At 45.5% G+C, this 12,569-nt stretch overlaps 1 protein-coding gene across 2 annotated transcripts in view; it reads right to left on the bottom strand.

The window, feature by feature from the left end:
- The window catches only part of PTPRT (protein tyrosine phosphatase receptor type T), a 469,086-nt gene extending 461,647 nt beyond the window's left edge, over positions 1–7,439 (bottom strand). For both annotated transcript variants that reach the window (XM_075768624.1, XM_075768623.1), the window contains exon 1: positions 7,102–7,439. In XM_075768624.1, the coding sequence (XP_075624739.1) occupies positions 7,102–7,171 (70 nt within the window). In that variant the 5' untranslated portion in view covers positions 7,172–7,439. The remainder of the gene's footprint in view (positions 1–7,101) is intronic.
- Positions 7,440–12,569: the final 5,130 nt, after the last annotated feature.

The following is a 12,569-nucleotide window of genomic DNA, read 5'->3' as shown; positions in this document are numbered from 1 at the left end:
TTTGGGGGTTTTGGTTTTTTAAAATATACCTCTTTCAGCCACACACCTCTGGGCGGGGGGGGGATCAAACCATGAAATATTTCCCTGAAACAACTGATTATGGTGGAAATACATTACGTTTTACAGTTATATCCACAACTGTTTCTGTTAGAGCATTGAATTCACACCTAGAACTGCAGAATAAGATTTGGGCTGCCAGCATGTAAACGGGTGCACCTTGACAGAAAATCCCTACTCTGGAGAAATGAACCACCAAGCGCAGCAGCTTCCCATCTTGCTGACAGAAGTGCTCTTCTGCTTATCCAGCAAATACCGCTGCAATTCCAATAAGTGTATTTCTAAAAGGAAGAAAGATGAATCTATATAGCAGTCAAATTGCTTTAATTCCCTTCTTCCTCCCCCACTTCATCTTCATGCCCTACTTCTACCAGGTGGTCACCACCACACACGCTTTCCGCCAAGAGAAACTTTTACCAATCTTCGTTATCTTCTTAACTAAAGAAAACCATGTGGCACTGATACCATTCTCAATTCCACATTTTTTCATTTAAAAAAAAGAGGACCCAAAAGCACACTGCATACAATCGCTCTGTTTGCCTGCTTAGGCCCTTTTCCCCCTCCTCCCCATTGGCAAAACTTCTCCCTCTGTTACTGGGGAGCTGACCTTTGAGTCCATACTAAGGGAATGAAGATTCACACACATCATTCCAGTAACAGCAACAAATTCAGCAGTGCTGGAGTCAGAAGTTCAACTTTTCACAAATACCATCCCCAGCACAGTGTGAAGCCCTACTTCTGCTCAAGCAAGTAATGATATTTTCTTCAAATTCAAGAAGAGAAGGATTGATCCCCAACATAAAAATGGATAAACCCTGGATTAAGCGGTAATACTCTTGATATTGTTGTTCTTTACAACACTACAGAGGACAAGTAGCGAAACAGCCCCGCGTTGCTCAATGTACAGCTGAATTAGCAGCCCAGAGCTGCTTCCCAGCCATTTAACATAGCTACTACCTGGGAACGAAGCAAGGATTATGACAAGGATGTACGTGAGAAAAAACATGGTAAACTGCTTCCTGCGTTACGTTGGATCTGAAGACATTTCAGCTCACAAGAGATGAGGTGGGGATACTGTGAGTGTTTCCAGTACAAAGGGAACGGCACCAGCTGAATAAAGAGGTTTGTGTAGCCGTAGGTTGCTCAGGCTGCAGCACTGATCTGTGCCTACACAGCAGCTGCAGCTGTCAAACCCCACAGCCTTCCTGAGAGACGAATGCAAAAATACCAAGGAACAAGAGCCAGGTCCCATCCTCCCAAAATTCACAAGCAGCTCAATCGTTCTTGAACTGCATGAGCTGTACCACTTTAAGCCGCAGCAGAATTCACCAAGTCGGCTTGAATTCCCAAGCCCGCAGGCCCAGAGGGACCTAGCTGGAGAAAAGAAGAAATCAAGCGGCTGGCCTTGGATTGATTTACAAGCACTAGTTAAAAGAAAACAAGACGGCCAGAGGAGACCAAGCACTAAGTAGGTTCACTCTTCCTGGGGTTCCCTGCCCTGTTTACCAGGTCTTGCTCACAGGTGGATATGCTTGTGTTCCCAGAATTACATCACGTGTAACTGGGGCATTAAACACCACTTACAGTCTTCCTTCTCCAAAGGTCCTTGATTTCTTTAACTAACTTGGCAGCATTTCCATCTGGAACGTGCAATGCCCTGCCATCCAGCTTGCAAAGCATCCGACATCTCTGAACCATGCTATGATAGATGGGATGTATTTATTGGATATTAAAAAACAAGTGGGTCTGATTAAATGATGTATAGTCTGATTAAGACGTAGTAATTGTCTCTTCCACCATGGAGATATATGATCTTTCGAGCTTGCAATAATGAACACTAGAAGCAATTGCTTGTTATGTAGCTATGAGTGTACAGAAAGAGAGGAGCAGGTTATAAGAAGTCCTCACCGATGCCATCAACAACATTCACATCCTTTGCGTGTCTGCTCCGGGGTGCGGAGGGTTGCTCTTTTCCTCTGAGTTTGTCTGGAAAGAGCAGGGTGGTGGGAGGCAAGTGGCATTCCAAAGTAAGAGGCAACACAGGGCCAGGAAGGCAATAGGTCAAGAGATGGGTAAGGATTTCCCCCCAAAAAAGCATCTAAGTGAAACGATATTCGAGTAGCACTAGCCAGCACAAACAGGGACCATGCCATCAGAAGAAAAATTAGAGAACTAAGAAATATGAATAACACCACAAAAACTGACTCTTGGCCAAATACACTTGCTTCAACGAGCCAAGTAATACCGCTCCATAAAACACCCAGAAATACTGCAAAAGCCAAGTGCACCACATTCTTCTCAAGAATGACAGAGCGCCAAGACACATCAACCCACAAAAGCTGTTCTTTGTGCAAGTGGAGCCCTCTGGTAGGGAGGCAACAGGAGGTTTCTCGCATCGCAGCAGGAAATCTGGACTACGACGTGGGTCAGTTTATAACAGCAGGTAACCTCTGTACATTGCTGTTCTCCAAATTCTCTGCAAGGAAAGTCTCATCCATGAGGGCACCTACAAGCACATTGTAGGAGCTTCGTTACATATTTTATCTATGAGTTACAAGACACCGAGGAAACAGACTAAAGCAGTTTCCATGAAAAATTAAGAAATCTCTCTCTAAAGGACATATGCTTTATATAGCAATACACACACACGCACTCCTGCTGCTCGTCACCCAAACATCACAAGAGTTTTTATGAATGTTAACTAGGCTTCAGTATTTCTATGGCAAAACAGATAAGTATTATTGCTCTTGTTGTTCACAGCAGTGAGCAAACCCGTATATACCTCAATCAGATTTTGGTAGGTGGATTTCAGATAGCATCTGCTTTTTTTTTTTTCCTTCTCATTAGGGCCATGTTAAGTCAGTCTCAAATTGCTCATTGCCAAAATATTTAAGCTCCAGTGCTAACTTTGCACACCCCTCCAATTCTACATTCAGCACTTTCCATTCAAGGAAAGAACAATACCTGCCAATACACATTCGTTTACTTCATTTATAAAATTACAATGAAAATTACCAGAGGCATAAAACAACTATTATGATAAATAATGAGCTTAAAAAAAACCCACCCTGTACACAGAGAGAGAATCAGAGAGACACTGATCCTTCTATGCAGGATGTTATTCAAAAGAAGGATTGTCAGTGCAATGCTGAACAGATCAATTTATTTCCCTTTCTTTTCTCCACTTAACTAGATTTTATATGCAAAAGTCATTGTTCCTATAAGAAACAATCCTTGTCCGTATCTTTTCAGGTTCACAAAGCCTCAGACCTACATCTTTACCACTGTACGGGTTTCCATGGTAACAGATGATGGTGCCTTCTAAAAAAAATACTATAATATTCTACAATAAGTGTCCCAAATCATCCCCATAATATTAATGAAAACTAGAGCACGTGGGCCTGCACATAGAGCATACCAGACTAAAAAAAGTACAATTAAACAAGAAAAGCTGAGCTGAGGGACTTTGAGGAGGGTGGACGGTAGAAAAGGGCTCTGCGCTTGTAAGAGCGGGATTATCACTCGGAGCTTCCCAACTGCCTTTGTACACAGAGCGACCCTTCATCGCCGCTGCCGAAACAGGCAGCGTCGCCTCACCGCCTTTTTAATATTAATTGTTTGCGTATTAGAAAACAAATCAAGCCAGCCAGGAATGAAAAATAAAGTTGAGTGGTAGCGCTAACAGCTCCCCAGAGGGAGTGAAAAGTGATTACTGAGTTAAATGGCTGCACTGTTAACAATTGCCACCCAGAGTAGCTTGCTCAGGAACGTCCATTTTTCATTGCCAATTGACTGATAGCCAAATCCGTGAGTAAATGAACTCCCAGTAAATGAATTAATCTCCCCCAAAAAAATTCCTTGCAGTTTGCTCCCTTGCTCCCCTTTCGTCTTCCCTGGACAGACCGTGCGTAATGAAGCGTCAGTTGTGGCAGCAGTGAGTGAAAGCCAACAGCGACGTGTCCAACCCTTCAGGAGCTCTGCCACAGCCCAACAAGGATAGTGAAAAAATTAAAACAAACACTGATGTCAGAAGAAAAAACACGTGTCAAAGTAATCTGGTGTTCAGGTGAACAGTCCCAGTGTAAACCCACTGTCCTACTTTCCCCCTCCCAATACTTTTTCACAGCTGCGAGTGACTTTAATCTCTCTGTTCTCTGCTCTGTTGTGCCAAAAATACACACAAACCAGACTGGAGCAGAGGGCACAGCAACTGCAAGAACGCCGCGTGTATTTGGTGGGAGAAAAACTGCACGTGTGCTTTAAGGAAAAAACTTCCTCGTAAGCAAAGTTCCGTAATTTCTGATAACCTGAAAGAATTGGCAATTACTAGAATTACCTGACAGAACTTCTGTCTCTTCTATGGCAAAGTAGAGGAATTAAATTACTAGCTGACCCTAGAGCTAAGAAAAAGTTTAGAACCTCAAAAGCATACCTGCAATTATAAATACAGAGATCACAGGCAACTGAATTGCTGGGGAGAAGAGTTATAAATAGACAAATAGAGAAACTACATAAAGAAATGTGTTAACCAGCTCCCTCAATATGAAACTAGGTATTCCAGGAAGAAGAGCGTTCTACTGTCGCTTTGTAGGATTCCCAATTTTCTATGGTGTGGGTAATACGAAGCAGCAGCTGCAGCTGTGCCAGTTGGGAAGGAATCGAGTACCATTTTGTCTCGACTTGCATCTTTCCTACTTCTTAGCCCAACTATCACATAAGGAAATAAATCAAAAACCCAGGCAACTACTTGCACAGTGATTTTCCGAGATGTTTAACAAAAAGGCTGCTGAATAAACGCTTTAGGCTTTGAAAAATAATTCAATCAGAAGGAGACAGGAGGTATTTGCATCCTTATAGTTATGGAGACAGCACCACCTGATGGAAGATGTGAAAATGCACCGACGGCATTAACTGGAGTCTCCAAACTTCTCTGAGATTAGAGACAAAGTGCATGTGAAAAACTTTGAGGTTTACCATAAAAATATCAGCTATATGAACAGAGTCCGGACCACACTACACTTCACACCAGATGTATAGTCCAAGAGGAGAAAACTTGCTTTTAATGTCATTAATAGAAGCAGCTCAGAAAACATTATTTATTAAAATCAGCTTCTCTTATTTTGAATGGTAAGAAGGGCACTAAAATAGCAAGTGGAAGGTGATACTGCTGATTAGAAAACCTCACGGTCACTGTTCCCGCCGAAATGATGATTCAAACAAAATATTTCATGGCTTTCTGAAAATAATGAAAACATCTGCCAAACCCCTGAATTTGCATGTGTTTGGCTCAAAGCTCATACTATATTGTTATTTCCCTCAAATATAAAGTGCTTTCTGCCCCCTTAAAAGTTTGCCATTTTCACAGAACACCCTTCTTTCTAAGCCTCTGGCTAAACGATTCATCAAAAGCCGAGGATCTAATCTCAATTGATATGACGAGTGTCAAGAACATTAAAACACAGTTGTAAGAGAGAGAAAAAATAATAAAAAAAAATAGCTCCACATATTGCTTACTCCACGAAGAAGCTATTTAACTAGGTTAGATTTCCTAGCCTTTCTAATAAATCTGAGGATCTGTGCAGTTGCCTAGCAATGTAAACAAGATACCACGGGGGTGTCAAACCGGGTGGGATTGATAACAGCATCTAGTTCACCGAGCTGAGCGGGGGGTCTCCCTTGCCCGTCCGGCCCTTCGCACCCCAAACTTTGAGCCACACTGCGCTCAAGAGATGAGCTAAAGGTACATATAGTGCTCTGGCTGTATGCTCAGCATCTCCTACACTCTGCACTATTTTTGTTTTAAAGCAGCCAAAGTCATTTGAGCTCTCGGTCTTAACAGAGAAAAATCTTCCACTGCTTGAGATGAACTAAACTTGGGCATGTTGGAGGTATGAAACCAAGTCAAGCACTGAGATTTATCCTTAAGTAACGTTGCACAGGGAATTTTTACTTGTCTTAAAGATACAGATAGGGGAAAAAATGATTAAAAATTATTAACACTTAGAAAGCTAGATACACGAAGTCAGGAGAGAAGAAAGTTACAACTGTTTATTTTTTAATATCAAGACAGACTGCAGTGAGAAAAATGAATGCCATATTAAAAGATCCAAGGGAAAAAACAAAGCCACGCATATCTTTGGTTTACCTACAAAATAGCACAAGAGGAGAAAACTAGCTCTATAAGCACCTGTCGTCTCCAAGTAATTCAAACTACGCCTAAAGGAACTTAGAGGAGGAGGAAAATAGCTGGCTACTATTAATGTACACATGCCATGGAGCAAAGGATTCCTTAACATCAGGAACGGCAGGGAAAACGACAACTGGGAAGGAGCCGGTCCGAGCAGCGGAGGCCCCCGAGAAAGTTACTTGAGCTGTGAGATGCAAGGGGAGAAAACACTGCCACTAAACTTCCCAGAACAGCCCCAAGCCCCTTTGCCCGGCTGGAGGGGAAAAGGCAGCGACTCCCCCCCGAGCTGCGCATCCTTCAGAAGCTAACTCCTGCCCTGTTTACTCCAAAAAGGACTCAAGTGTCGTGAAGCCACGACTAAAGGCGATGCTTTCCTCTCCTACCACACCAACTTTCCGAGGAGCGAGCCTGCCCCAGTCCGAAACGCGGAGAGTGCCGGTGCCCCGCAGAGCCCGGCACACACGGCAAAACCCCTCCACAACCCGGCGCCGGCCCCGAGGCGCTGCCGGGGCTTTGGGCAACGCGCACGCCCCGCTTGAGGAACCGACTTTTAATCAGCCTGCTCCTTCCCCCGCCGACCAGCCGCCTTCCGAGAGACGTTTCCAGTTTCCATCCCCGCCTGGCTCCGGGGCTCGCACAGGGAGCTCTCCCTGCCAGGCCGAGGGGCTGGAGGAAGGCGTGAGGCGAAGAGTTCAGGCTGCCGGGAAGAACCGCCTGCCCCGGGGCTCGCACGCCCCGCACCGGGGGGATGCGCCGGGGGGAACCGGGCGGCGATGCAGCCGGCGGGGAGAGCCGAGCCGAGCCGCGGGGGAGCGGGCAGCCTCGGCGGGGCTGCGGGTGGGTTGGGCGGCACTCACCTGCGAAGACCTGTCCCTCCGCCTTGGGCAAGAGCTGCAGGAGAAAGACGATCGCGGCGACGCCGGTCATCCTTCCCCGGAGTTCACCTGCCCTCCCCGCTGCCGCGGTGCCGCTGCCTCCCTGAAAATATCCCCCGCATTGGTGGCTCGGGCGCGGCGGCGGCCCCCGGCAGCCAGAGCCGCGGTGCTGCTCGGAGGAGCCGCCGAAGTGGCGGCGGGAGGCGCGGGGAGCGGCGGGGGGGGGGGGGGAGGCGGGCGGGAGGCTCCCCCCGAGCCCAGCGCCGGCCGCGCCCGCGCAGAGCCGGCCCCGCTGCCCCACCGCGGCGAGGGGCAGCAACCCCGGGTCCCCCCTCCCACGGATTGAAAAGGCTTCCTCAGTGGCTGGGTTGTGGGTTGGGTTCGGTTTGTTTTTTTTTAATCCCTATTCAAGCCCAGCTGCACACACAAAAATCTCCTATCGGTAGCGGCTGAAGTACAGCATCTTGCCAGCAAATCTAGGTTTCCTGCTCCTGCCCTGTTTCCAGCGGGGATGGAGAGTAAATGCAGGGTATTGCGTTAACCGGAGGACAGGAATTGTGGCTGAGAGCGGCACGGGGATGAGAAGGGAAGAAGCGACCGTCTGCTAGAGCCAGGCGGGTGAGAAACCGCAGGTTTCAGAGGGTCCTTTGTTAGAGCGGCTGTTAGGAACAGCTTACAGGCATTGGCAGCTGAAAATAGTAATTTTCGTCATTATTCACTTTACTTTCGAGAGAGTTAACTGCTAAATACCTAATCACACCGTGTACTGCTGCACTCCTAGGCTCTATACACAGGCAGAGACGCAAGCTTGAACAACGTTCTAAAAATTGCTTTCCATGGAAAGCAACTTCTTTAACAAAAAAGCACACCTCTCAGAAGGAAAAAAAAAAAGGCACAAACTAAGAGACATTGCAATATCGATCAACCACCGGAGCTCGAATTTGCACAGGAGAAGGAAAGCAATGACCACCAGGACAAAGCACCTGCTCAATCCCCTGCTGTGTTGATTATTTCAAACAGTAACTCAACTTTCAGCAGAAATTCCAGCGGTGCTGGGCATGCTTTTACTCAGAGTACTTTAAGATTTAACGGAGCGCCGTTTCCTCATTAAATCCAATGCTGCTCCTGGAGTCGCCCCCCGCGGCTCTGCCCAGCTCCCCCCGGCCCTGGCGGGCAGCGGCGGGCACAGCCCGTAGGGGGGGGTGTTGCACCGGCCGTGGCCGCCCCCCGCTCCCGGGGCCGCACGGAGCCGGCTGGCGGGGCTGGGACCGGCGGCACAGGCTGCTCACCAGCAGGAAGAGCTCTCCTCCTGTGCTTTTACTCTTGTTTTGGCCCTGGCCCAAACCGGGAGAGGAACTATACACCGTTAACACCCATCTGCATTTAAAACCACTAGTTTGCACTTCACGTGAAGTACTTCAGAGCTCCGGAGACTTAGAAGTCACGCACAAAGTATGAAGATGATTTTCTCGGAGGGCTCTGGAAGCCCTCAGGAGCCACCCTGCCACACCTGCCTCCGTGCAGGCACCTCGGGCAGAAGCCAGCAGCCCACCCTGGGCCGCTGCAAGGGCAGAGCCCCCCTGAAGGCAGCAGGGAGAAGGCAAACAACCGGGAGCAGAGGCAGAGTATTTTCCTTGCAAGCACAAAGCACGTGTCTAGCTGCCACCCTAACCAGCTTGTGTTCAAGGAGTAAAGACCAAAAAAGCTGTGCTGTTCATCAGGTGGAGGCGGCTTGTAGTTTTAGCACTGGAGGGCCAAGCTTGACATTTTGAAGTCATCAATGAAGAATTTCACATTGCAGCCCTTATCTGGTCAAGTGAGAGCACCACCCTGCTAGCCAAAGTTCACATAATGGAGAAAACGTCAGTTTGCTACTGATACTCCCCCCTCAGCATCCCTATCCAGAGCTGAGCCTGAGACACGGTCCAAATATTCGTTCAAATATTCTCATTCAAAACCAAATCCATCCCCAGTCCAAAAAAGCCTTCCAATAAACAAAGTGCAGCCCTTTCTGTAGGTGTCAGCATCACTTCAAAAATTATGGCATGCCACTGTCTTTTGTTGAGCAAAAGGACAATCACAAAAGAAGTGTACAAGTTAGAGATAAAGGGAACGCAGAGAACAGAACAGCAAGGAGAAAGAGAGCATCTTTAAGTAGTCTGCTAGGTAGTAGAAAGGATCCAGCCAGCACAGTAGGCATAGTGAGAAACTGCTGGAATAATTCTATAGCAATGTAAATTGCTTGGACAATAAAAACACAGAGATGGTGCCGGTAAGAACGGAAAACAGCAGCAAAGAATAAGCTGTAAAAAAAAATCCAACCCTAAATCAAGTGATCACCAGTTGTTTCCACATAAACTAAATAAAAGGGAAGAAATAAAAGCAAGTCTGCAATTTGTGTTCAGAATGACAAAAATTTGATAAACTAAGTGATTTACTGCTGTCCAAGGAGCTTAGGGAGTGGAAAGCAGAGAAGCTTAATACTTCTTCCAAGGAAAGTTGTTAACTTAAGGAAAAAATCTGCATTGTAAAACAAGGTGAAGAAGGGTAGAAGAGAAGATCCTTCCCTCCAAGTGGATAAGCAGAAAGAGGTTAGAAATAAACAATCTACAAGAATCCGGAAAAAGGACTGAGCAGAAAAGACAACTATGTCTTAGACATCAAATAGTGTCAAGCCAAACATTTGGCTGTGCTAAAACTTCATAAAGGATTGTCTGAACTCAAAAACACTTTCTTGTGAGAGAGAAAAAACAAAGAATAGCATAAGATGCAGGGTGACTGCAGTGAGGACAGGATAAACCAAAATTAAGCAGATATTAGCACAAACCCCACAAACCCTGAAGTGAATATTTCAGTCAGTGACAACACTGAGCTGGTAACACTCCAACTACTGAGCAACAAGCAGAGTATCAACTCTGGAGCCACTTATCTTCCCACAGTGCAGAAGGCCTTTGGCAGAAGAAGCGATGAAGGAATAAAGTTGTAGAGCAAAACAAAAAATTTTTTAAAATACACCATGGGTATTCAAGTGGAAATTAGGCAGATCCGACCTTTAACAAACACCAAACAAAAAAACCAAACCAAAACTCAACCACCACCAAAACCCCCACAACACACAGGTAATTTTGTAAATACGCAAATATGATCAGGTCACATCTATCAATGTTTTACCAGAACATCCAATTGAACGGCACATGGGAAAACAGGCGATACTACAGAAAACACACGCAGCAAGGAACTACCCTAAGAGAGACTGGGCTGCAAGCAGAGCTCACAGGGACATGAGGTTAACAGTCAGGTACTTTAAAAGTCTTGTTAAAGTTTAACTTTTACATTAATACCACTGGTTGGCTCCTAACAGAATATACTGGTGACAAAGTCAATAGATATTTGAAACATGAGAGGATTGAAATAGTCTGGAAGACAACATCTTTGAGGACCGGATGTATAGCGGTGGGATGAAATCCAGCTGTTAAAAAGAGTTGTATCACTAGAGAAGGGCAATGAGAAAACATGCTGCAGATCAGGAATGTATGATTTAAAAACAGACAGACATACCATCAGTATAACTCATTTACAGCCAAGGGAACCCCTGAAATTCAAAACAGGGCCATAATATTGGTTCAGTAATAGACCATCAGACAAGACAGGGACAAGCTGTGCTCCAGAACTCCGACACCAACCAAAAAATAACACACATGACTATACGTGCTTCTGTATCACCTGTGGCCTTTGAGCTAGCACAAAGATCTAAAACTCCTACAACATGGTCTTGTGAGGTCGCTCTACCTTTCTGGGCTAACGTCTCCTATACAATATTATTTTATTAAAATGGCAAAAGAAGAGTTCTAAGTCTGATCCCATCCTAGTGTATATCATCATAGCTTATTTTGCTGCTACTTATACGCTCCAGCAAGAATCTCAAGTGGCTTAACAAAAGAAAACATTAACAGAAGTTCTGAAGTTTTCTTGAGCCTGTCGCTCGAGGCTTCTTGACTCCATAAAACTGTTCCCTCGCTGTGTCAGACACGAGAAGAAAATTTAAACCTTAGTTTTACTCACCCACAAATAACGTGGCTTGCCCCTGGAAAACAAAGTGCTAACCAACTGAAGGCACTGTCTATGACACCAAATGCATTTAACCAAGAAAACCTATAAAATAAAGTCAGCTCATGGGCTTGAACCAATAAATATGTTTGTGAAGTATTTAACAAACAAGTTAGTCCATAAATATCCAGGCCTGCTACCAGGCTAGAATAGAAACATGGAGGAACTCATGCACCCCATAGAGCGTACAACATCTCTCGTACGGTGGCCAGGCTATCTCTGCTCCCTATGGGCAGCACAGTTCCTCTTCCTAAAAAGAGGAGAAATACTCCACAACCCATGTGCTGCTTTTAAGGACAGGAAAGCATCTTTTTGCAGTTCTACTGGTTTCTTTGGTGACGGACAGGTCACTCAGCTACCCGGGTACAGGCAGATTCCTGGAGAAACAGGAGAAACTTTGTTCCATCTATGCAGCACCACAGGCTTGATGGGTGGATAAAGAGATCTTCATCTTTCTGGTGTTCAGTACACACCAAGATCCATCTGATCCAATATGGTAAACTATTTTCCTCCCCCAGGGCAGGCAGTATTTATGTACTTACAAATGCACACACACAATTTGCAGTTTTCATTAGAGCTCCCTATTAAGCAATATCTTCCTTACAAATTGGTCAAGCAGGATTCATGGCTGAAAGTAGTAGGTAAAGCTCAGAGGGCTAATTAAAGTTTCCACTTCCTTATATTATACACTGTAAAGTGGGGTTTAGAACAGGATCTGTTGAGTTTTGTCATGGGTGGGCAGAGGGAGGTCAAAGAAAGGCAACTTCACACCTTGTGTGCTTCTCCTGATACCACTTGCAACTTCACCCATCTGTCCCCCCAGTTTCCATTTTTTTTTTACTGTTAAAATTAAACCTTCACCTCCAACATTGGCCTCAGTTCTCCATCTGGGCTCACCCCTATTTGCACACGTGCACATACAGACACTCCACCCTCACAGCAAAAGGAAACCAGTACCACAGCTGAGCATCACCTTAAATATCGGGGACTTAACAGCAGTCCGACTCCGTTAATCTCAGGGAGAAGACCTCTGCCCAGTTGCCTGTACCCTTTAACTCATACCTTGTCTGTTTTTCACTCCCACAAAGTTATCAGCACATTTGCAGACAACTATGTGCGTAAATACAGATACCAGCTGCTTTTTTTAATCTGGTTGCATGATGAAATCATTAATCGATGTCAGGCACATTGGCATTGATCTCTTGTGCATCATCCTCATTAATAAGTTTCTTCCTTTCTGAAGAGAAAAAACCTAACTACCAGCCATCAATTATTCAGAAATACAAGTTCACCTTTATACAGGAACACAATGACACTTTCCGGGAAATGCCAAAAAGCCCTGG

Source organism: Balearica regulorum, chromosome 16 (assembly GCF_011004875.1).
Source record: "Balearica regulorum gibbericeps isolate bBalReg1 chromosome 16, bBalReg1.pri, whole genome shotgun sequence".
NCBI classification, from domain to species: Eukaryota; Metazoa; Chordata; class Aves; order Gruiformes; family Gruidae; genus Balearica; species Balearica regulorum.
The sequence above is the reverse complement of the archived record's forward strand: the minus strand, read 5'-3'. Positions and strand labels throughout refer to the sequence as shown.